The 27,088-nt window shown below is 42.8% G+C and overlaps 1 protein-coding gene across 1 annotated transcript in view; it reads right to left on the reverse strand.

Moving 5' to 3' along the window:
• Positions 1 to 20,539, reverse strand: part of STIM2 (stromal interaction molecule 2) — a 74,371-nt gene extending 53,832 nt beyond the window's left edge. The window contains exon 1 of the mRNA XM_053403661.1: positions 20,187 to 20,539. Within this exon, the coding sequence (XP_053259636.1) occupies positions 20,187 to 20,457 (271 nt within the window). The 5' untranslated portion in view covers positions 20,458 to 20,539. The remainder of the gene's footprint in view (positions 1 to 20,186) is intronic.
• Positions 20,540 to 27,088: the final 6,549 nt, after the last annotated feature.

Here is a 27,088-nt window from a genome sequence, read left to right on the forward strand (position 1 = left end):
AATGTGGTTTGCCTTTTCAAATAAACACACAAACCAGAACAAAGCTCTCCTCTGTGTGTCCTAAATTTTGAGATGTAGTTCTGCATATCAGCATGCATGGAATTGCAGTGTCAAAGACACCTCAGAGTTTATCTGCTTTGTCTTAATCACCTTATTTCTTATAGCATTTAATGGCCTAGTCTACATGCTCATCATTAAAGCACCTTTAACATAAACAGTGATACAAGCATCCTGTCGGTCATCTGATTATCAGCATCTGATCAGAGATTCTTGAATTAAAAACCAATTACAGTAAATTACAGATTCTTATCTTTAAGAACTAATTTATCGCTTTGTGCTTTTGTCAATTCGATATATGTCAATTCGATGTATTTTATACATTTTGGTACATACAGTGGTACCTCAGGTTACATATGCTTCAGGTTACATACGCTTCAGGTTAAAGACTCCACTAACCCAGAAATAGTGCTTCAGGTTAAGAACTTTGCTTCAGGATGAGAACAGAAATTGGGCTCCGGCAGAAGCAGGAGGCCCCATTAGCTAAAGTGGTGCTTCAGGTTAAGAACAGTTTCAGGTTAAGAATGGACCTACGGAATAAATTAAGTACTTAACCTGAGGTACCACTGTATTTACAAGGGGAGAAACAATATAACTGGACAGCATATTGAACACAGGAGGGAAGAAAGATGGGAAAATCGGAAGATAAAGTCAAGCCTTCATAACTGGTCAATGGCGTAAAATATCCGTAAGAAAAAATATTGAGAAGGAACATGAGCTGATCAGTACTATCTGAAAACAGTTTTGTTTTGTTTTTTGCAAGGCTTTCCCATAAAGCAACAGCTACTATATGAACTTTAAAAATGGAAAACCTAGAAACATTACCTCAAAGTAACTCCCACTGAACACAGTAGAGCTTGCTTCTGAATAAACATTTCTGGTATTTGCAGTCCAAGTACTAATAATTTAAACCTCAGAATTTCAGTAAAAGCTCGAAAATCCTCAATTTATACTTACCAAAAACTCCTAAAGCAAAAATACCATCTAAATTATTCTGAACTAATTGACGGCAAGCTCGGACATTTAAGTAGTGTTTTGTTTAGTGATTTCATAATTTACTGTGCAGTAACATTTACTACATATATGCAAAACAAGCACAAGCCTTGAAAAATTCTTGAACTCAAAATCACAGGACTTAATCAGCTACCACACAATGTTACAGAAATGAAGATTTACCAACCACAGTACAAAAGGACTTTGTTTGTTTTTTTTAATGCTGTAACTGCTCTCTTACTGAAGAAAGATTTAAGAAAATGAAACGTAAGACATTGGCATCTAAATTCCTTTTTATAATCCAGAACACATGCCTTGATCTTTTGACTCTCTCCCAAAAGTATTCATTAGTAAGTTGCAGTCTGACCAGAAATTGTTTTCCCTTCCTAGACTATTTCTTAAGTTCCTACCAAAGGAGAGAAATAAAAAAATAAGTAAAATGATTTTTAACACATGGATCTGTTATGATTAACATTTGAGTATATAGCTTTTCAAGTCTCAATGAATTTTTATTCAGATAGAATAGAAAGGTAGCAACATTTCAGGAATACAAAGAGCAAGCTTGCTATTTACATCATGGGCTTTATACAAAGCTTGAAAACATCTGCATTGCTGGAATAGGTTATCTTAGGGTTACCAGACCTCCTCGGTTACCGGGGACAGGCCCCAGATTTGCAAATCTGTCCCCAGGAAATGTGGCAGTGGCAGTGTCAGCCTCAGCAGCCCGGAGCCAGCATGGTAGCGCAGTTGGCTCTGGCTGGCTTCAGGAGCTGCTCACTGCCGCCAGCACTGCCGAAGGGGAACCAGGGACGTGTGGTGGTACAGATCTCCTGCCCCCTTCCCCCTTTGTTTCGACAGATCAGAGGAGGCTCAGGAGTTGCGGGTGGGCGGCCGTTGCCCAGGAGGGGCACAAGGCAAGCGGTTTCTCTGTCAGGCAAGGTGCAAAGCCCTTCAGTCAAAACAAAGGGGGAAGCAGGCAAGAGATCAGGAGAGGCTCGGGAGTCGCAGGCGAGCAGCACGCAGTTGCCCAGTTTTTTAAAAACTCTGCACATGTATGTTTCACAGGGTGCGAAAGAAGGGCTTTGCCCATTTATACAATATGCATGTGTGCTTGGGCCCAGGGTCTTTTGCCTCACCATCCCCACTACTGACTCCCTGTTGCTACTCAGCTTCAAAAGAGGGAAAAAAAGGGTCCCTGGATTCATTGAAAAAAATCTGGTAACCATAGGCTATCTGCAAAGCTAAGTTACACTTAGAAATAGTCAGGATTGCCTTAGCAAATATTATACATCTTCCAATTTGCTTATTTTGAAAGATCTCAGATCTTTTTTCCAAGCAAATACAAGAATCCCTAAAATTACACAAACTCTCAGCCTTGAAATTACCAACTAGAATTCAAGTGCTTCTAAAGCTCATATGGGGATCTTTAATGAGCTCCTGGTGTTTTCACTAAATCTTTAGTTACATCGCATTTAATCAAACATTCAGTATATGCAGGGGAAGTGTTTGAAATATTTGATCTTTTTAGAGATTATTAACTAAAGAATGATTCTTAAATTGAGGTTCATAGTTTACTTTCTAGGAAGTCCTCAATACTATGATGGAAATAAGGGGGAGGGGGGATATTGAAGAGCCGTATATTACTGAAGTTGCTTACTTCAGTAATATATGTATTATTAGCATGTAGCAGGGAGAGGCTCACCGTTCCCCAAAGTGCAACAGAATATAGAAGTGATATAAATTCTTTGCAATGCACCAGCAAAGAGAGTTACACTCCTGTGTTGCAACATTATGAAGTTTAACAAACTTGTACGACTAAGCTTTGTAGAAAGGGTGGTGGCTCAGCAACTTTGGGCATGCTTGCAGAAACTGGATTATCTGGACCCATTTCAATCCGTTTCAGTTTTTTTCTCCCGAAGAGTAAAGGCAGGTAGAAGGTCAGAGAGAGAGAGGTAAGGTAATGGTTTTCAATAGTGTTCACGTGTATCACAGAGTTCTTCTTTTGCCTCGCCAGGAAGTAGCGGGGTGTGGCAAGGAAGCTTGCAATTCTAAAGTAACAGGCCAGAATAGCTGTGAAAAGGTTACACAAGTGTTTTCATGGTTCTTTGACCATGGGCTGTGAACAGGTATCTTTGGACATATTCTTCTTGGTTCTTTGAACCAGGTAGTTGTTTCAAGTTGTCAGTGTCGGGAATTTTGACCTGCGACTGTGTGGACTGTGATCTGTTGAAGCTGTCAATCAATTAATGGACTAGTTGTCTAGGCGGAAGATTCTCTAGTGTGGAGGTATATGAAAGGTGAGGTTATAAAGTGTGAAGTTTGTTCAAATGCTCTGGTAAAGAGGTGCTCTGTTGAGTACTCTGTTAGGGGGGTTTGCTAAAGTGAGGTTTTCAAGTCTTGGTTTATATATTTGAGTTGAGTTTATATACTGCTAATGAGATATAAGGTTTATAAGATAGATGTTTTGATGCGTTAGGTGTGTTTTTCTTTAACTTTGTCAGGTTCCACAGGTAGTGTTTTGTTTTATAATGTATGGGGCCACATTAAGTTTAAGAAGGTTGAATTGGCTTTTTCTAGGAGCTGGGTTACAGGCTGGATAAACTGTGAGGAAGGGGAAGGTTCAATCTGGCTTCTTGGCACTGAAACGGATGATAACCTTTACTGGAAAAGAGACACAAATAGTGTTTGAAACAACTGATACTCCTTGATCTCTCAGCAGCTTTTAAGACCATCAACAATGCAATCCTCCTGAAGTACCGTATTGGCCCAAATATAAGCCGCACCAGAGTATAAGCTGCACATTTAAAATTGGACCGGGGGGGGGGGGGAGAGAAAAAAACCAAATAGAAGTCCCATGCTCCTGGCTGCATACCGTAAGATCGTGAATATAAGCCACACTTTAACTTTTCACGGTCGGAATTTGGGGGAAAATGAGGCTTATATTCAGGACAATACGGTAGTTCTGCGAGTTGGGAATTGAAAGCATAATGATACTGCGATTCCTCTCCTACCTTCAGGGTCATTTCCACAGAGTAGCATTTTGGGACTACTGCTTGGTCCCTCAACTACTACACTGTGGGGTTCGGCAGCGGTCCATCCTGTCTCCTATGCTGTTTAACAGCTCTATGAAACTGATGGGGGTAGTCATCTGGTAATGTGGAACATGGCGCCATCAATATGCAGGGGGAACCCAGCTCTCTCTCTCCCCAGTATGAATGAGGTGAAGCTCTGCAAATGCTGGGCTGGTGTCTGGAGGCAGGTTGGATGAGGGTCAATAAACTAAAGCTGAATCCCAACAAGATGGGGGTGCAGCTGATGGATGGTTCTTGTGTCTGGGATTTGGAGGTATGGCCTATGCTAGATGAGGTTGCACGCCTCCTGAAGGAACAATTTTGTAGCTTGGGAGTACTCCTTGATTCTGCACTGTCACTCGAAGCCCAGGTGGCATCAGTGGCTGCAGCTGCAGCTGTTCCTGGGTCAGGATAACTTAGTAACAGTTATCCATGCTTTGGTACCCTTACATTTAACATACTGCAATGTGCTTTATACTGGGCTACTTGTGAAGTTAATCCAGAAGTTGCAACTGGTGCAACATCAGGATTGTGAGCGGTACTTCTGTTTGGGGCCATGTAACACAAAAGCCGCTTTGAGGTTCCCCACCCCCAATCAAGCAGTACATAATTTTTTTGAATAAAATAGATAACGTACATGTACAAAGTGCTTTGTCTGCCAATATGATACAAGACTCAATTCAAGATTGAAAAGTCCTGAACAACCTGCATTCCAAGTACTTGAAGGAGTGCCTCTTCCATTATCTGCCAGACCATGCCTTAAGATCTGCTGGGAAGGCCTTTCTTGTGCAGTAGTATCTTGGAAGTCAAACAGAATCCATTCCGGAAGTCCGTTCTACTTACAAAATGTTCGGAAACCAAATAGCGGCTTCTGGTTGTCTGCAGGAACCTCCTGCAGGCAATGAGAAGCTGCAGAAGTCCCATTGGACATTCGGGTTCCAAAAGAATGGTCACAAACCAGAACAATCACTTCCTGGTTTGTGGCATTCGGGAGCCAAAATGTCCGAATTCCATGGCATTTGGGATCCAAGGTACAATTGCACTCTCACAGCTAAGCACAGTACATAGTGTGGCGCCATCTCAGTTGTGGCATCCTGTTTGTGAAACTACCTCCCCCTGGCCTAGAGGTTGGCTCCCTCCTTATTGAATTTTAGGCAAGGATAAAGATATTTTTTATTTTAAAAAAAATGTAGTTTTGAAGTTTGTACTGATGTTGTTTTGCTACAGCTTATTATGATTTTGATTGCCAGACACTTTGAAAGGGCCTTGGTCCTGGAAAGCAGCATAAAAATCCTGTAAATAAATGGCAGGTTGGGTTGGTCTTTAAGAAAAACAAAAATAATTGAAGAACTATGTGGCAGTTCTAACCAAGTTCATACTCACAGCAGAATCACTGAAATAGTTATGCAAGTCCAACATTTTCGATCAGTCTATGCTGCGTAACACTGAATATCAACCATAACAAAACATCTCAGGATATTTTAACCAAGCCTCAATACCTGCCTCCTACTAATCGTCCCTTTCCATTTTCCTTGCATGTTTATTCTTGTAAATACTATACAACTGTTCCAGTGAGCAGAAGGTACTAAGTTTTAATTTGGAAACTTTTCAAGTCCCCTATTGTGTGATGGCCATAAAGTAAGAGGGTGTGGTATCTCAGAAGGAACTGGCAAACCACCAGACTATGTTCCTCAGTACAACAGTGCTGAAAGAATTCTGGTCCACAGTGTTCAAAACATGATGAATTCCCAGGTACACCATCCCACTTTCCTGGTCCTTAGCCTTAAAAAGACATCTATGCACCTCTTTCCAGACGAATCAGTGTTAGAAACTGACATATGAAAGCAAGGAGCTAAATTGCGCCTAGGTTATGGGTGCAACAACAGAACGTCTAGGTGTGCTTTTTTAACAACAAGAATACAAAGTTGAAAATGAACTGCAGCTAAAATATTATGTTCATTTTTCACATGGTCTAGTCCTTTGCCTGCCCCAACCCCCTAAGATTCTTAAGAGGGTCTCTTCTCCAGTCTTCAGAGAGTAGCTAGAAGTGGGGAGACAGGAAAAGCTCCTCCTTTCCTTCCACTCTGTCGTTTTAATCTGAAATCTTAGGCACAGTACTGCGCCCAGAGATCAGAAACTGCTTGCACTGATGAAATTCCGTGTCGCAAAATGCGCCTAGAACAATAGGAGTTTCGAACACTGAAAGGAATGTGAAGAAACAAAGATATTTATAATACACATGGCTAAAACAAGTGACAGTGCTCATAGCTCACCCCACTAACTATGGCAGAGGATTCAAAGATTCCAGATCTGTCTATCTCTAGAACTGGGACTTCTGACTGAACACAGGTGGTCAAGCTGAAGCAGAAATATAACATCTTTTAAATGTCAATCACTATCCCACTGCAGCCTTTCTCTCAGGTGCTTCAGGTACAGAGAATTTCTGCCCAATAAACAGTGAAGGGGGGAGAGGCTACCTTTTGTTAACCCCTCAAAGAAAGTATAAAAGTAAACAGAAGTTTGAAGGTGTATCTATCTACAATAGAACTATCATTACGGAGAGTCAGTCTTTGGCTGCTTATTACGCAGGTGGCCAGTCTGGCTAGCACTCTGTGCATGCTGCTAAACACCTTGGTTTCTTTAGCATTGCTCTACAGGAGGCTGTGCAAGACAAGGATGAAAGAAGCAGTAAGCCTAGCTGCACACAAGCTATCTTCATTAATAGGAGACTAACTTCTCTGCAATGTCTGCAAACATAAAGTGCTCCAGACGCATGACCTAATTGTGCCTGATCTATTGGCTAACTGCCAATACCAGCAAGTGCCTCCATTAGGCCATCCTAGCAAGAAAAAAGTGGCTTCCCCAGCAAGAACTGCCTCCACTGGTAACATAAACAGTAATCATTTGTATCTCTGAAAATATCTTCCATCTCTATTTTGCACAGGAAAATCCATTGACACCTCACTATTTTGCCCTCAAGGCCAAGAACAGTTTAGACTTCAGATACCAGACTTCAGCCCAGGCCCCATAGTGGTCCATTGTTTTCACTTTAGGATACCCATCTTGGTCTAGAATTCCCATCTCAACCTAATTTATGGTACAGAACTCTAGGGTGGCCTACAGTGGTCTAAACCACTGAGCCTCTTGGGCTTGCGAATCAGAAGGTCAGCGGTTCGAATCTGCATGACAGGGTGAGCTCCCGTTGCTCTGTCCCAGCTCCTGCCAACCTAGCAGTTCGAAAGCATGCCAGTGCAAGTAGATAAATAGATACGGCTGTGATGGGAAGGTAAACGGCGTTTCCGTGCGCTCTGGTTTCGGTCACAGTGTCCCATTGCGCCAGAAGCCGTTTAGTCATGCTGGTCACATGAACTAGGAAGCTGTCTTTGGGCAAACACCGGTTCCCTCGGCCTGAAAGCGAGATGAGCGCCGCACCCCATAGACACCTTTGACACCTTAACCGTCAAGGGGTCCTTTACCTTACATTACCTTTTAGATTCCACATCATTGCCACTCCATTGAAGAAACATTTCAGTAAATACTTACACTTCAGAAGGTGCAGAAGGTACATGCACTTCAGAAGGTGCATGTAGCCACAATGCATACCTTCGTTTCCAATCCAATCCCTCTGTTCAAAAACCTGTGAAACTCAGGAAACCCACTCCTACTCTCTTTGGAACAGGTAACTTCTTGGTACCTCAACTCTTTTATTTCTCTCTTCTCCATTTCTCATATCTCAATACCTTTTCTACCTTTGTGTGGTCCAAACACTTTCCATTTGCATCTGAGATTCTCCTGGTACATCAGGGCCTTCAGTCTGATAGATCTGTAGTGCCACACCCTGCTCCTTACACAGCCAAAGTAATATTACCTTCCTCTGTCTCCATCCCTATCTCAGAAACAGGCAAAGTGTCTGTTGTTGGTCCAGGCAGAATGGAGTTAGTGAAGCCTGATTATAATTTCTACGCCCACAAATTTACTCTCTGTGTTTACGGAAGAAAGAAACATTACTTTCTTTCATGACCTTAAACACGACTGCTAGATATTTCACAGTCATTACATATCACAAGCTTGTAAAGCATGAAGTTTTCTTTATGCATTTGTTTATATTAAAGGCAAGAGAATATAGCTTGAAACAAGAGCTTGAAACAAAGCTTTGAAAAGCTAAATTTAAAAATGGATTCAAATGGATTCAAAGCAGCTCAGAGAAAGAATTCTTCTTCATGAGACACAGCAAAGAAGCAGCTTTTGAAATAAGCATGACAAATTAGCAAGATGCAAGTAGGTTTCCCATCCCAAACAATCACACCGCTGTTGGCCTTCCTACCCTCTTTTCTAGGAAAACACAACGAAAGAGTAAAACATCCCACACTGCTTCTGGCGCAACAGGACACCGTGATGGAAACCAGAGCACACGGAAATGCCGTTTACCTTCCTGCCACAGCAGTACCCATTTATCTACTTGCACTGGTGTGCTTGCAAACTGCTAGGTTGGCAGGAGCTGGGACAGAGCAACCTCATCATGGGGATTCGAACCGCCGACCTTCTGATCAGCAAGCCCAAGAAGCTCAGTGGTTTAGACCACAGTGCCATCCTCATCCCTATAATCAAGTGTAACACCAACCAAACAAGACTCCTGGTAGTATTTAAGTGTGTTAATGTGTGGTATAGAGAGGGTCATTATCCAACATACAATAAGGTCTCTAGCCAAATACAACTACCAAGGAAGGCAATGAGGGAGCTCAGCTGAATCCACAACTGGCTATCTTTGAAGCCAATCCAAATGACCACTCCACCCGATCCAATAGTCCTCTCCTATTCAGTAATCTACCTGCTGTGAGAGACCATATTCTATATCCAGAATACTAATTCTATATTAATCAGATATATGAATAACACCCCCAAAGACAAACAATGTGGGCATTTAATACATTCAGTATGTCACCCTCCTACACATGTATGTTCCAGACAGCAGTGAAATATAACCAACATGATTGGCAGTAAACTGGAAGTGCCTGCTTTAAAAAAAAAACAACCATATTGTAACGTGCTGGTTTGCCCTCCTTTAATAGGTGTAGAAGATCACACAAAACTTGGTTACTCAGCAAAGGTTTAACACATGGCACAACTGGAATGGAATCTTGGTTTATAAATCACTACATTATCTATTTGCATGAGGCTTTCCCACAAAATTGTGCCCAATGCAACTGATAGAATATCAAATGAATAATAACAATTTTAAAAGATCAGAAACAGTTAAAAGCAATCATAATATTAATAAGTGAAAGCCAAACCAAAAAAATCAATCCATACAGTACTTTATTGAAATTATAAACATAAACTAACTCAACTAAACAGTTTAAACTGAACAACATTGTATAAAACAATAAAAATTAACTAACCTAATTTAATGGCTTGTATTTGATGAAAACTTTTCGAAGGCAAGCAACACCCACATCTTTAGGCATTGAAAGAGGCTCTTCAGTATAAATGCTACTCAAGAAGGGTTGCAGCTTTTCCGTGATGTTATGGGGAGGGTACATATTGAGAATTTTTTCTGCCGCTCATGTAATTCTAGCTCCTCCAAGGTCACCCAATGAAACTGAGTGGCAGACTGTAGATTCAGGGTGGACAACAGTACATACTTCTTCACAAAATGTACAATTAATTTGTGGACTTGAAAGCCACAGGATGTGCTGACGGGAGATTGGCTTAGATAGCTTTAAAAGAGGATTAGACTAATTGGGGACAGAGAGGGGAGACAGAACTCTATTAGCCATGACGGCTAAATGGAACCTCCAGTGCAAAGGCAGCATCCCACTGAAAACAATTTACTGGAGGGAAAACTATCAGGAAGGAGTATTTCCTTCATGCCTAGCCATGGGTTTCCCAGGGTCATCTGGCTGACTATTATAGATAGACCCTTGGACCAATTCAAGAGTAATCCTCTTGCATTTTTAAAACTTTTGGTTTCTATGAACATGGCTCTTCTTCTATATATATTCTTTCAAATATGGCGTATTTTGAAGTGTCAATTATATTTCCATATTTGTTTGCATACAAACAAACATAGGAATGAGTTTTGGAAATACCAAAGAAAAATGTTCCTTCTTGCAAAAAACATAAAGAATAGTATGTATAGTAGGATGGAGTTTCCTTCTCTTCAGAAGAGATACTGCATTATCTTCTGACATGTAGCTGGGCCAAGAGGAACAGGGTGGTACCTAAGAGACGGAATGTCTATTGACAACACTGAACAGGAATGTTTCTGTTGTTGCAAGGATGCTTCTGTTATTGGGACCAGGTCACAATAACTACTGAACAAAGATATAAAACTATTGTTAAACAGAGCAAGAATTTCATTAGATAAATAAAACCAACCCTTTAGATGTAACTTTGGAAGAACAGTTTACAGTGAGATAAATATATTAGGAAAAGAGATCTTGCTAGCCAACGTTTTTGTTTGTACCACCTTACTGGAGCATTTCAGGTTACTACTAAGAGAAGACAGAATCAAACATACTTGGAATTGCAACAATCAGACCACAAAGTCAAAAAATATGATATACTTTCATTGTTAATTACAAAACACCATAATCTCAAATATGCCTGTAAGCATGATCATTTGCTTTGAAATGTTTATTTTAAGCCCTTTTTTGACAAAACTAATACAAGTGTGGATAAGTTACTTACTTATCACTACAAGAAATAATAATGCTGACCCAGCAATTTAATAAGTGTTTCACCCATAAATTTATACAGAAGACAATTTCAATCCATGGAGACATGTAGGCAGCATGCCTTATTTCTCTGAATTAAGCTGCATGGAAATCGATGGGATTTAAGTTCACGTTCAAAACAAGTTTTATTAAAAAAACAGGGGTGCTACTTAGAACAAGAGCTACTGAAAAATGAACATCCCTTCTGAATCCACAATTTCTGTCAAATAAAATACCAGAAAACAAAATGGAACTTGAAATATGTAGCGGTCATGTCTCCATGTGTGAACCCCTTCCAGCGTATGGATATGCCTGCATACTGGGAGGGGTTTCACCCAAGCAAGCCAAAGGCCTCTGCTAAAACCAACCCTGCATGCTTCGCTGGGTGAGAGATCTTAACTTTATAGAACTGACACACCATGCAACTCATAGCACTGAATGAAGAGGTCCAAGCTTTAGTTGTCCTAAGCTGGTTGAACAGCTAAGTAAAAAAAATCCTTCAAGAAAATTATTTCCCAACCTTATCACCCGTGCAATAAAGGTAAAGGTACCCCTGCCGGTACGGGCCAGTCTTGACAGACTCTGGGGTTGTGCGCCCATCTCACTCAAGAGGCCGGGGGCCAGCGCTGTCCGGAGACACTTCCGGGTCACGTGGCCAGCGTGACATCGCTGCTCTGGCGAGCCAGAGCCGCACACAGAAACGCCGTTTACCTTCCAGCTAGTAAGCGGTCCCTATTTATCTACTTGCACCCGGGGGTGCTTTCAAACTGCTAGGTTGGCAGGCGCTGGGATCGAGCAACGGGAGCGCACCCCGCCGCGGGGATTCGAACCGCCGACCTTTCGATCGGCAAGCCCTAGGCGCTGAGGCTTTTACCCACAGCACCACCCGCCACCCGTGCAATTGGTACATCAAATCAATAAATATTATTGTTGATCTATAAGCCTGCAGCGATCAGAATTTCTAGCCCTGCTCAACAATTCATGTTAAGAACGAACAGCAGTTGATCCCTTCAGAAAGCATGCTGACAAAAGAACACCAAATATAAGCAGGAACAACATGACCTCAGCAGCCAGAGCACTAGAATCAAATTGTGTCACAGAAAACAAATTAACTCTCTGCACCCCCACAAAAAAAAATACTAAAAAGCAAAAGAAGAAATTAAACCCATCCTTCTCCAGAGAGCAAAGACAAACTTAAAGTCTGCCACTATACACCAATATTTTCAACAATGATCAGAGCCACTTTACACATTGCAGCAAATATAAGGTGCCCAACTTTGAGTTGACCATATCTCTTCTGCAACATCTGAAGCACTTTTGTGTAACTGAACACATGCAAAAAATAAGTTCTTAGGATTCTCAGCCAATCATGTGGCTTCCAGGGGCATGACTGCAAGGGTTTTTCAGAGACATGTTGCATAAGAATGAATTTACTTTATTACGGTCACAGACCAGCAGAAGCAAAACATCTAAATAAATAGCATAACAATATCTCTAAGCAGATAATTATTAAATTAATTGGGAACAAGAACCAAACGTAGATTAAAACGTATACCTAGAATACTTGATTAAGCATAGGTAATGGATGAATAAAAACCAGTAAGGAAAATTTAAAGGAGATCAGTTAAAAAAAACAGCTGTATGGGGTGGGGCTTCAGAAGTGCAGCTCTAACAATATGGGCCTTTTATTTAGGACTGATTTGTAGCATAGATCATCCTTCGACGAATATCTATCATGGCAGTACAAAATCTAGCAACTAAATATGTGACTTCTGGGCTATCCTGTAGTAATAGGGAGATGTAGTGTTGTTCTGAACACCCAGGGAACTTATATAGGATGGGCTGGATAAACCTAGCTTGAATGTCTACATAATACTGGCAATGAAGAAGGGCATGCTCCGTTGTTTCCTGCTGCCCAGAGCCACATGGGAATTTCCTCTCCTCATATGGTATCTTCCTATAACTGCCTTCCTGAACTGCTGAAGGGAAGGCCTGACAATGCGTCAAGGCGAAAGCCCTTCGTTGTTTTGGTATTTCAAGATTAGCTATGTATGGTGTTTGGTAAGTGGAATATCTTCTAGTTTCACCAATTAAAAATTGGGGGCACCTGGCCAAAGAAAAAAGAAGACCACACACCGTTTTATAATGGTTTTTGCTTGCTCATTCCCCATGTTAAGTAAGAACTGTGGATTGAATCCTAGACTTGTTATTATATTATCCACTGCTTGTTTCCATATTGATTGGAAATCGTCTTTTAATAGTCAAGGAAGCAAGACCGCTGGGAAGAGAGGCCAGTCTCAGCCAATAATTGCATAAGAGATATTACCAAAGATGGGTGTGTGGGAAGTAGCCCTAATTTAGCACTGTTTATCTAAAATCAACTCTTTGCATATAAAAAATGTGGTAACTTTTTGCAAACCTAACCAGTACAAAAGCTGAAAGTTAAATTTCTACTGTGCACTGCATCCTTTCTGAAGTTCCATTTACGATGGAAATGATGTCTGCGATAAAAGTAGCCAATAATATTCCCAACTGAAAACTATCTGTTCTTAACACTATAGTCTGAAACACATATTTGTGATATACAGTAATATATTTTTTGGCCTATCAGTACAGTGGTACCTCTGGTTACGCACTTAATTCGTTCTGGAGGTCTGTTCTTAACATGAAACTGTTCTTAACTTGAAGCATCACTTTAGCTAATGGGGCCTCCCGCTGCTGCCGTGCCACCGCCACGCGATTTCTGTTCTCATCCTGAAGCAAAGTTCTCAACCCGAGGTATTATTTCTGGGTTAGCGGAGTATGTAACCTGAAGCGTATGTAACCCGAGATACCACTGTACTACATATATATAGCATTCACTGCCTGTGGTTAGTACAAACGCAAGATTACTGTAATTAGTGCAATATAAAAGTATATAACTATTACATAATGAATTTGCTTTAACTACTGTGGGTATCACATAGCTTGGTTTCCACAGCAACCAACACTGCAGAATGATAACTGTATCTAAAAAGAATGAAAGACAGGTCATTATATAACTGTCACCAGCAGTGCAAGATACTTCATAGATAGTTAATCACCAACTTTCAGTTTAGGAAACATAAGAGTTCCCAGGCAACAGACTTTTTTTTTTACTTCATCCAGGGTTTTATTATCAGAAAATTAATACACACAAAAATGACCACTTCTAATTCAGTTCTGGTTTTCTTAATCCTTAAAAACAGGTGCCAGCTATACTGCACATTCATTCAACTATTTTTGATATCTTGTATCATCATATTGTGAAAAACCATTTAATAAGCAAAATCCAGCTTCGACCACAAATATACTCAGTAGACTAATGTTGCAGATCAGATCCAAGTGCTCTTGAAGACAACTGATTTTCTAGATCCATTCAAACTGGGGTTTATGTGTCCTTTGTTAACTTTGCAGTGGTTCCAGTCCTACTTGAATGAACATTTCCAGAGGGTGCTACTTGGGAGAGTGCTCTTCAGCCCCATGGAGCCTTCTATGTGCGGTTCCTCAGAGTTCGATTTTACCCCCTATGCTATTTAACATCTGTATGAAACAGCTGAGTGGAGTCATCCAGGCTTTGGTAATTACGCTGTCAGTAACATGTAAATGACACACAGCTCTACCTCTCCTTTACATCTGGCAGGCTTGGCAATGAATGTGCTGGACTGTTGTCTTGTCTTGGTATCTAGATGAGAGCCAATAAACTGAAGCCCAATCCAGGTAAAACTGAGGCACTGTCAGTGGGAAATGGCCTGCTCTACTGGGAAGTAGAAGAGAAGCTGGGATTTCAACCATTGAAACTGTGTGAATTTTTATTTTATGGAGTCCACTTTAGCTATTTGCTTATATTTTGATTTAGGCTAGTACATGTTGTGAGCTCTTGGAATAGAAAAGTGTACAAATTCAAAGAGACAGAAATAGCTTCCCTTCCCACCCAAAAAAACCAAAACAATCCAGAGTAGTGTATTGCAAAAAAGTTTGCTAAACAAATGATTGTTGTTGACAATGTTTGCAGAATAAGATGTTTTGCATGCAATGACATCTTCAGCCATAGTAATATGAAGAAGAATTTGGTTCCAATTTCCATTCCCAGCCTCAAAGCTGAAAGGCTCCTCACATGAATCCACGTAAAGTCCTACATCTATATTAGGCACTCCATATAGGACACTTGAACCATGGCAATTTACCACAACCTATCCCAAACTTAGAATATATGCAGCATACCATCACTTGTCAAGTAGGTTTGTTTCTCATTTATCAGTGTAAACATGCAGCTGTACTTCAGAATCACTATTTAGAAAGTTTAGATAAAAGCAGCATCGCGCAATAGATATCAATCTACAGGAAGACTTCAGAAAAAGAAAGATTAACTAGAAGAAACTGATAAGAGAAAAACATACCCACAGTAGATAGGAAATATGCTGAGAACTTGGAATACAGGTAAGAATCTCTCAAATCCTGAGATGTTAATACACTGTAAGTCAAAGTGAATTGTATGTTGTATATTGTTTATGTAAGCTGCCTAAAGAACATTGCTGATCAATGGTTTATAAATGTAATTGTTATTAATTTATAAACTACCAATCAGCAAAGTTCTCTGGGCAGCTTACATAAACAATATACAAAATACAATTCCCAACACAATAAACAAAATAAAGTAAAACTCTGCAAAACTTGACTAAAATCAGCATAAACCCCAGCAGCAACAATACTTAAAACCAGCCAAACAAAAAAACCACCAACGGGAAACTTGGTGCAAGAACTAAAACAATACATAAGATTGTAAATAAAAGGTCTGGGAGAACAGGAACTGGTCTTCACTTGGCACCTAAAAGATCACAGTATACATACCAGGGCAGTGCCCATTTGCCAAAACTTCTTTTAGACCAAAGAAGAAAAACAGAGCCGAGAAACTGTTTTTATACAAGAGAGAGAAAAAAGGCAAGAAGGGTAAATGATTCACTGCACACTATGTCTCTGATCCTAAAAAACAGAACAGAGAAACCTAATTTAACGTCATGCTATTCTGGAAATACCACAGATCCTTAAGCTATTTATCCAGAAAAAACTTTTCTGGATAACACACTTTTCAGATTTATTACAGTATAAAGTATGGTTTAGGTCCTAAATTGCCACCACTCCCCTCAATATCCCAGGGGCCAACCAATTCACAGCAGCAAGGTTTCAGGGGGCTGCAGAGGAAAAGGGGGCAGGAAAGCCCTGTTCCATTAACATGGATCCAAGCCAAAGTATTTAAAATAGAAAACAGGACCACTCCCATGCTAACAGGATAAAATAGAATCACAGGCTCAGTCCAGTTATCTGAAAACACTAGTCAAATCCCCAACATTATTCCATCATTTACTACTGCAGAGTGCTCCACAATTCCCCATTCATACCCACTGCCCCCCCCCAAGCAGCAGCCATACTGGGTACCTAGAACCTCTGGCTCCTCCCAGCATCACCACTCTGGCTGGGAGAAATTGCTAAAACTATCCTGAGTCAGGAACCCACAAATACAGGACACATTTTCTCCGGCTCTTCAGCTGTTCCTGATTCCTAGCTGTGTATATTGCTTCTCCCAGTTACAGAAATACCATTAGAAAAAGCAAAGTAGCAAAGCCAAGCAAGTTCTGGACCTTAAGAATATCCACGAGGACAAAACAGTTCCCTGTAGCATTCTGCAATGTGCTGAAGCAGCCATTAGAACAGGACTTGAGTTCAAATACCTATTTACTCATATGCAAGCCATAGGCAAGTCACCAGCTCTCAGCCTAACATACAGTACCTCACAACGTTGTTTGGAAAACTTGATACTACCATCCACATACCATTCTGGACACCCTAACAGAAAGATAGGGCACAACTGTAACAAATAAAGAAAATTCTGCAAAGTCTGTAATAACCCACACTTCAAATGACCTGATATATACTCCCACCCCCGATGCTTATCTTTCTCACAGAAGCACACTTGTCTTTTTTGCCATCGTTCGCAGAAGCTACATACTTCTGAAAACACTTTCATGTTTTGTTGTTTTTAAATTTGCTTTTAAACAGTATGGTCAATTCATTTCCAAAATGGTTACTTCCCCCCCCAGGAAAATGATTCACTGTCAAGGTGTTCGCTGAACACACTTTTGAAGATGTCAAAGTACAGGGTCACAGGACAATGTCAAAGTTTCAGTTCCATCTCTCGCATCCACGAAACTTCCTCCAGAACAATCTACATTCCATCTTCTCATTTTCAACAGTATGATGGCGAGTTTATTTCCTGGGAATGAATTCATCCGCCTCTGAGCAAGTCTTCCTGCTGATAATATATTATCAACACTTCATAGGACTGTTTATTTCACTCCCAACTTCCTTCACTCTGCTTCAGATTCCACTAACGTGCAAACAGCGTCTTTTGCCCTCTGCACAGCGCAAGACCCAGACGCAAGATAAATGGTTAAAGCAGTTGCTATATTCCACAGTTACAACACATCTATAAAACATGCAGACAATAGGATGATAAATATTAAACAGCACCCTCCTACGAAGATTATTTTTAAAGCCTCCGGAGCAGTTTTATAGTAACTTCCTTGTGGGTTAATGTCGAGTTAGAAGTCTGGGATTGCCGGGAAAGCTTCATGCACTTGCCTCAGTTCCGCATTGCTGCTTCTACTCCTTTTGACTAGCAATTCAAACACAGAGAGAAAAAGAGAGAGGACCACAGTTGCCTGCCGACACATCTGGTTCTTCTGCAGGAATAAGTGGATGAGCAATGAAAGAGCCAAAAGAACTGCATTGACAGCCTTCCCACTCCATTTATTTTTTACAAGCCGTTTAAGACGTGTAAAAAAAACCAACACATTGCAAATGGGTAAGATAAATGAGGAGTTGGCAAAGGGGGGCTTTGAAACTGAAACTGAAATCCTAAGCTCTTCATTAATGCTCCACTCAAAGACAGGAATTGAAAGGGTGCAACACTGGCTACATTTCAGTGTAGATACAGCAAGGGTATTCAGAAGGCTTCCTAAACAGTGTGATTTAACAGTTAGACTTGGGAGACCAGAGTTCGAATCCCCACTCAGCCATGAAGAGCACTGGGTGATCTTGGGCCAGTCACCAGCCCTACCTCACAGGGTTGTTAATGAGGATGAACTAGGGAGGAAGAGAACCATGTACACAGCCTTGAGCTCCTTAGGAGAAAAACAGTGGTGTATAAATATACCGTATTTTTCGCACTATAGGACGCACCGGTCCATAGGACGCACCTAGATTTGGGGGGGGGGGAAATAAAGGGGGAAAAAATTATCCCCCCCCTCCAGGCGTGGGGCTGGGGCGGGGGAAGCCCGAGCTTCCCCCTCCCCCAGAACGGGACCCAGAGCCATGCCGAAGCTGCGCGCAGCTTTGGCATCGCTCTGGGAGCTTGCGGGGCTGGGGGAGGAGGAAGCCCTCCGCCAGCCTCCAAACCGTGTCGGGAGACAGCGGGATGGCGCGCTGCGCCTCTCCCGCTGTCTCCCGAGTTTGCGGGGCTGGCGACGGGGACGAGCAGGCTTCTCCCCCCCGCCAGCCTTCTACCCAAGTCGGGGGACAGCGGGATGGGCGCGCTGCGCCTCTCCCGCTGTCCCCCGAGTTTGCGGGGCTGGCGACGGGGAGGAGCAGGCTTCTCCCCCCCGCCAGCCTTCTAGCCAAGTCGGGGGACAGCGGGAAGGGCGCGCTGCGCCTCTCCCGCTGTCCCCCGAGTTTGCGGGGCTGGCGACGGGGAGGAGCAGGCTTCTCCCCCCGCCAGCCTTCTAACCAAGTCGGGGGACAGCAGGATGGCGGCGTTCCGCCTCCCCGCTGTCCCCCGAGCTTGTGGGGCTGGCGGTGGGGCTCTCCTGAAGCCTGGAGAGCGAGAGGGGTCAGTGCGCACCGACCCCTCTCGATCTCCAGGCTTCAGCGAAAGCCTGCATTCGCACCATAGGACGCACACACATTTCCCCTTCATTTTTGGAGGGGAAAAAGTGCGTCCTATAGTGCGAAAAATACGGTAATTAACAATAATAATAACAACAGTGACCAAACACTGCAAAGAACTGAAAAATGGAAGACGGTAATTAATTCTCCCAGCACACCAGGATTGAAACCACAATGTATATGAAGAACTACACATGTGAAATGGATTTTATATTTATAAGATGTAACACAGTCACTGTTTGTAAGGAGGAAAAAATGTCTCTTAAGTAAGAGATGATGCGGCTACGGGAGGAAATGATCGACATATGTTTGCAACAGCAGCAGGAAACCTGATTTTATGAAATTGTATTAAATTGAAGTAATTTGGTTTGGTAATAATCTGGAAAATTAGTAAAATAATTTGGGGGGGGGGACTACCAATGGCCAAACTCTGTCAAGTGTTCCCTAATATGCAGCGCTTAGGGTAAAACGCCACTACTTCTCCCACCTATACCTATCCATAGGTACGTCAGATCTTAAGTTCAGCGATAAACTAGCACTAAAAGCCTTCCCAGTTTTCATCCTGCACACACCTCACTGCAAGCCAGAACCTCCAACTCGGGTCCTTGGATGTTGTGGGACTACAACTCCCTTCCTGGCAGCTAGGGGGGGTGTTATTATTTTTATTTTGATTTTATATATTGTGATATTTTCTGTGAACATCCCTGAGACCTCCAGGTATAGGGTGGTATATATATTCAATCAATCAACAAACAAACAAACAAAATCTGAAGACCCAAGGTTGAGAAAGGCTGGTTTTAGGAGGCTTTCTTCCCTTCCCCTGATCCACACCACCCCCAAGATCCCCCCCCCAAAAAAATCTCCATCCTTGGAGAGACTGCCCTCCCACACACACACCGCTTGGCTTCTCCCTCCCCAACTGAGGACCACTTTACAGGCGTCACACCCCAACAAGTGCTCGCTCTCACGAAACACGCGTCTCCCGCTCCACACGTGACGCCGACACCCCCCTCCTCCTTCCGGAGCAGAGGCGAGACCCGAGGGATCCGTTCCGTGCCCTGCATTTAATGGTCTTTTACTCCTTTCGCCTCCCTCACCAGCAGGAGATGCCGGCGCCGAAGATCCGCATCCCCGCCCCCGCGCCACCAACTCGGGGCCAACTTCGCGCGTCGCAGCGCCCCAGCGAGAGAAAGGAGCGAGACACGCGTCCGCCGTTCCACACGTGACGTCAACGCGTCCTCGTCCCTGCGAGCCTCGGAGGAACCGCAACGAAGATTCCCTCCCTCAGCGCTGAGGGAGCCTCCGCGGCTCCCCCGTTTCCTCCTCCGGCGCCGGCGGCGGCGGGGATGCTCCAACCCCCCGGCGGCTTCCCTCGCCCGCTGCTTCTCACCTGTCCCCGGGGCCGGGCTGTCGGAGGCAGCCGCAGAAGCCGCTCCACCCGCTCCGCCTCCGCTTCCCCTTCTGCCGCCGCCGCCGGCCACGTCCGCCGCCTCCGCCTCGCAGCGCCCCGGGGCCGGCGGCGAAGGCGAGGAAGCAGCGCGGGCGGCGGCGGCGGCGGCATCCGCCTTCGGCAACAGCAGCAGCAGCAGGAGCAGCAGCAGGATCCCTCCCGGCCGCGCGGTTCTCCTCACGGCGGCGGCGGCGGCGCAGCAACGGTTCATCGGCGCGGCGGCTCGGCTCGGCTCAGGCGACGGGCTCCTTCGTCGTCGCCTCAGCTCGCGAGGATGCCGCCCGCGTCGCCGCCGAAGCCCCGCCCCCCGCCGGGAGGGGGGGGGCCGCTCGCGCTCCGCTGACGAAAGCAGCCGATGCGGCGGTTGCTGCCCGCTCGCGCCGCCGAGGCCGCCACTCCGCATGCGCGCCGCCACGCAGGCGGTGGGGCGTGCGCAGTAGCGGCGCGCGAAGCCGCGCCTGCCCTTACGGCTTGAAGGGTCTCTCTCTCTCACTCTACCAAGGCAAAAGGGGGCGGCGGGGTGCAGGGAAGCTGGGAAAGAGATGGCGTTGTTTTTTGGGGGTGAGCACGCTCAGGGGCATCCCTTTGAATGGGAAGCTGCCACGTGGGGGTGCGCATGCTCAGGAGCATCGCTGTCTTATTGACTCCTGCCACGTGGGCTGAGCATACTCAGGGCCAGCGCTTTATTTTTATTTTTTATTTTGAAATAATTTTTATTTGGTTTAAAAAATATAAAATCGTAACAATATAACCATACATATCCATGTTTAAAGATCGTCTGAATTTCTGGACTTGCCACCTTCCCTTCCATGAATCTATTACTCAGTTTACTATTATTATTATGTGTGTGTAATATATATTTAAAATACTCATTTTACATCCTTAAGATATCAATGACTTTTTCTTTCTGTTGTTCATTTTACATAAAATGAATTCCTGTATATTTTCCAAATCTATACCATTCAGTATTCCATTATTGCATTCATACACACAGAGAGAGTGCTTTTTTCCTTTAAAAAATGTTTAGGGGTACTCTCATTTTCCTACACATAATGTAATATTGCCCCTCAATGAGGCCAAAGTTCGATTCACAAAATCTTTAGGGGTATGTTGTGGCGATCACACAGGGTCCCTGGACGTTTCACCGTCTATCGATCCCTGTGCCACCACTTTATTTCTCGCTGCCACCACCCAGGCCCTACCTGGTACAATACTGAGTCCAGTCAGGGTTAAATTGGAACATAAACTTCTGTTTATTTATTGCAGTTTAACAAGCGTGAGGTTTCGTAAACGGTCTCAGTCAATTACAATCATGGGGTGCCTATCCAGACCTATAACTTCCGCTACATGCTCTCACTCACTAAACCACCTCTCAGATATTTACTTGTCTTCCTAGCTCCTAACTGTTCCTGACTCAACTTATTTTGCTACACTAACTCAACCTACCCCCAGACTCTATCCCAATTCACTCCTGTTCCAACCAACCACCCAACTCCCAACAAACTCCCCGTTTTGCCCCTCCCAGAGCTGGTTTTATAGTCCCTCTGACTCCACCCCTGGGTTCTGATTGGGTAACCTGTTTAACTATTTCACCTCCAGCACTCTCATATGTTAACATCACATATGCGTACCCCTGCGTACCCCCACAAAAAAGCACTATGTGTTTGTGTATATATATAATTTGGTTCTTTGGTTGGGACCTCGCTCGTTTTCCATTTTGGGGCCGCAGTAGCAGCATACATAAATAACCTTTTTTGATACCTGGGAATTTCAGTCTTAATTATCCACAACAGAAAGGACCCTGGGGTTTTTTTGTGGGGGGGGGAGTACTTTCAAACATTTTTTCCAATTTATTGTGGATCATTTCCCAATACGGTGGAATCACTTTTAATTAAGTGCAGGGGTGGGCCAGAAGGATTACAGTAATTCTTTTTCCTTTTGCGGGGAAGTGCATTCCACCACAGGGATGCGGGTGGCGCTGTGGGTTAAACCACAGAGCCTAGGACTTGCCGATCAGAAGGTCGGTGGTTCGAATCCCCGCGAAGGGGTGAGCTCCCGTTGCTTGGTCCCTGCTCCTGCCAACCTAGCAGTTCAAAAGCACGTCAAAGTGCAAGAAGATAATTAGGTACTGCTGTAGCGGGAAGGTAAACGGCATTTCCGTGCGCTGCTCTGGTTCGCCAGAAGTGGCTTAGTCATGCTGGCCACATGACCCGGAAGCTGTACGCTGGCTCCCTCGGCCAATAAAGCGAGATGAGCGCCGCAACCCCAGAGTTGGCCATGACTCGACCTAACGGTCAGGGGTCCCTTTACCTTTACCTTTACATTCCACCACATCTAATACTCAAGTTTTAGCCCTGCCAGCTTGATACCACAGATCCCATTTTTATGGACTTCTTCAAAGAAGTTTCTCTGTGCCGCTGAAACAATTTGTCCGTATTTTCCCGTAAGAAAAAACGGTTTCCAGAGAGGGCATCGTGTGTGCAGGCTAATCCCTAGTTCCTGTTTATCCAGAAGCAGGTCCTTCTTCTTTGAATGAGGCTCCTTTCCAAAATAAAGGTGTGCATCGAACTGCGGTCAGTTTTCAAATGAATGGAGAATAGAGAACTGCAAAATCATCCATCCCTTTGAAACAGACTGTGTATTCTATTTACTGCGTGTAAGATCGTCGTTTACTGGATACATTGTGATCAAAATGCAATCAAGCTAATCAGAAGTTTTTAAAAAAGAAAACAAAGGGCTGCTAAAACTGATGCCTTGTTATTGAGTACCTTCTGTATGCAAGGCAACCTTGGGATATATGAAGCAATAGAATCAAATGTGTGTGTGTGTTTTCCATTCTCCCACTAGCCCTATAAATTACTGGTTGCATCTTTATTTTCGTTGCCAGCCATCGAGTCTGCTCTCCGGCTTACTTAAGGAATCTTATAAATCCAGATGGTTCTAACTATTACATAGCAAAATCAGAACTATCGGTATTTATTTACCAATTATTTATATTTTTCAGATATATACATTTCACTGATTTTACATTCATTTTGACATTTTAAATCTTGACTTCCTTCCCCCTCTTTCTGCGGTCCCTTAAATTTATTTTTAATATCTTCTGCATATCCAAATTAACTTAACTTACTCTTTTATTTATCATATGTATATATATATATGTATATGTGTGTGTGTGTGTGTGTGTGTGTATATATATATATATATATATATATATATATATATACTCTCTCTCTCTCTCTCTCTCTCTCTCTCTCTCTCTTATATAGCTCCTGGTTATTACAATCCTGCCAGTGTTTTTATCTGTTTACAATTTATCTGTAAATATTCAATAAACCATTTCCATTCTTTTATAAGAAGTTTGTTTTCTTCTTTTCTTATTCTTCCAGTAAGTTTTGCCATTTCTGCATACAGTGGTACCTCGGGTTACATACGCTTCAGGTTACAGACTCCGCTATCCCAGAAATAGTGCTTCAGATTAAGAACTTTGCTTCAGGATAAGAACAGAAATCGTGCTCCGGTGGCGCGGCAGCAGCAGGAGGCCCCATTAGCTAAAGCGGTGCTTCAGGTTAAGAACAGTTTCAGGTTAAGTACGGACCTCCGGAACGAATTAAGTACTTAACCTGAGGTACCACTGTATTCCATAAATTTTTGTATCCATTCATCCTTCCAGCAATGATAATATATTAGTTTAAACATAAAGGACTAGAAATTTTTATATACTATGTACATTTTAAAGAAAGATGCCTTCTGCTGAGTACACAGCACATTGGGCTTTTAAATCAGTCTTGCAATCAGAATTAAAATCTCACCTGTAGTGGCTGATTGCTGCATTTCAGTCTATTCCCTCTAACCAAGTATGCAAAAGGAGGGAGGTACCTCTGCATTTGAATATCCAGATGATTTGTTGTTGTTGTTTAGTTGTTTAGTTGTGTCTGACTCTTCGTGACCCCATGGACCAGAGCACACCAGGCTTCCGCTGCCTCCTGCAGTTTGGTCAAACTCCTGTTGGTAGCTCCGAGAACACTGTCCAAACATCTTGACCTCTGTCATCCCCTTCTCCTTGTGCTTTCAGTCTTTCCCAACATCAGGGTCTTTTCCAGGGAGTCTTCTCTTCTCATGAGGTGGCCAAAGTATTGGAGCCTCAGCTTCAGGATCTGTCCTTCCAGTGAGCACTCAGGGCTGATTTCCTTCAGAATGGATAGGTTTGATCTTCTTGCAGTCCATGGGACTCTCAAGAGTCTCCTCCAGCACCATAATTTAAAAGCATCAATTCTTCAACAATCAGCCTTCTTTATGGTCCAGCTCTCATTTCCATACATCACTACTGGGAAAACCACAACTTTAAATATACGGACCTTTGTTGGCAAGGTGATGTCTCTGCTTTTTAAGATGCTGTCTAGGTTTGTCATCGCTTTTCTCCCAAGAAGCAGGCATCTTTTAATTTCATGACCGCTGTCACCATCTGCAGCGATCACGGAGCCCAAGAAAGTAAAATCTCTCACTGCCTCCATTTCTTCCCCTTCTATTTGCCAGGAGGTGATGGGCGCAGTGGCCATGATCTTCGTTGTTTTTTTTATGTTGAGCTCAGTGGTGTAGCGTGGGTTCTCAGCACCCGGGGCAAGGCAAGTAATTTGTGCCCCCTAACCCGTGGATTTGCGCCCCCTAACGCCCAGATGTTGCGCCCGGTGCGGCCGGGCCCCCCCTGCACCCCCCACGCTACGCCACTGGTTGAGCTTCAGACCATGTTTGGCGCTCTCCTCTTTCACCCTCATTAAGAGATTCTTTAATTCCTCTTCACTTTCTGCCATCAAAGTTGTGTCATCTGCATATCTGAGGTTGTTGATATTTCTTCCAGCAATCTTACTTCCGGTTTGGATTCATCCAGTCCAGCGTTTTGCATGATGAATTCTGCACATAAGTTAAATAAGCAGGGAGACAATACACAGCCTTGTCGTACTCCTTTCCCAATTTTGAACCAATCAGTTGTTCCATATACAGTTTTAACTGTAGCTTCTTGTCCCACATAGATGATAGAAAACACTATTACAGGAAATTACCCACAGCCTGATAGATATCTGATCATCCTGATTAAACTTCCATCCTGTGAGCAAATTGAAATCAACTGTCCAAATCACTTCAGAATTTTTATCCCTTGATCAATTCTATATTATTCAACAAATATTTATAGAATTATGGGGAATGGGAGACATTGGAACAATCTGCGGCTGCATGATAGCTAAAGTAAACACTGCTAATCTCCAAACATCTGCCTGGGGTTTCCTGCTTCAGTTTTCCTACTAGAACTGTAATCCTTTTACATTGCGAGCTCCTATAGGAAATTTTATTATTTCATTTACGCCAGACAACCTATAAAAGAGGCCAGAATTTTTTGCAAGAATTCCCACTTCAAAACATATAAAACCCACATCGGGAAGATGGGAAGCTGTTATTTTCAACTATGATATCTAAATCAACATGTTCTCTAGAAATAGGAAGAGGGCACATGTCTCTTAAAGAAGAAAATATTTGGAAATGTATATAAAATGTATAGAGATACCTAAAATGTATAGAAACTTATTCATGTATCCTACTACAGCAGCAAGAACGTTACTTGCCCCAAAATGGAAAGAAGCAGAAGTCCCAGCAAAGGAAGAATGGATACAAAAACTTATGTAATATATAGAAATGGCGAAACTTACCAGAAGAATAAGAAATCAAACTTTTTATAAAAGAATGGAAATGGTTTATTGAATATTTGCAGATAAACAGATAAAAAACATTGGGAGGATTATCGTAATAACCTGCCATTTTATAAGAGCATATATTTGTTCATTGAGTCATCTTTTTTAAATATTAAGTTTAATATTTAAATATTAAGTTAATTTGGATATGCAGAAGATATTAAAAACAAATTTAACGAACCGCAGAAAGAGGGGGAAGGCAGTCAAGTTTTGAAATGTCTAAATTATTGTATAATCAGTGAATGTATAAATTTGAAAAGTATAAAAAAAAATATATTAAGGGAATGCTTTCTGTGAGAATGTCATGCCTTGACCAACATCTCAGATGCTGGTTGAGGGGTAGGGTCAAACCAGACAAATCTGGAGAAAAACGATGTGGAGAATTGATATCCCGCAAAACAGTAAGCTCTTTCTTGCAGTTTTCAGTGTCCAAATGCTTATATGCTTTCTATCCAGGACATACCCTGGCCCCCAAATTGCTGCAGCATCTTAGAACACGAAGGGTGACTCTCTATCTCTCTCTGTCTTGCACTATCATCTCATTCATTTCCTTGTACACTATGCACTCCATCTTAACTATGGGGTTTGGCACTCTGGCTTGTTCATCCCAGCAGTTTAAAGCAACTCACACTGTCAGCCGAGCCTTCCAGAAAGCACTCTTGAAACGGAGACGATAAATGATGTTACAGTGGTACCTCGGGTTACATACGCTTCAGGTTACATACACTTCAGGTTACAGACTCTGCTAACCCAGAAATAGTGCTTCAGGTTAAGGATGAGAACAGAAATCATGCTCCGGCTGCGCGGCCGCAGCAGGAGGCCCCATTAGCTAAAGTGGTGCTTCAGGTTAAGAACAGTTTCAGGTTAAGAACGGACCTCCAGAATGAATTAAGTACTTAAACCTGAGGTACCACTGTATAAGAATTCTAAGGTCCCAAATATAAAATAAACATTCATAAATGTACTAGGCAAATATATACATACCGGTAAGTATATAAACCATGTGTCTGAAATAGTACAGGATAGCAATCCTGAAGCAATTTTGACTCTCCCAAACCATTTTGACTCTCCCAAATTGACCTCAAATATTCATCTGCA

Source organism: Podarcis raffonei, chromosome 9 (assembly GCF_027172205.1).
Source record: "Podarcis raffonei isolate rPodRaf1 chromosome 9, rPodRaf1.pri, whole genome shotgun sequence".
NCBI classification, from domain to species: domain Eukaryota; kingdom Metazoa; phylum Chordata; class Lepidosauria; order Squamata; family Lacertidae; genus Podarcis; species Podarcis raffonei.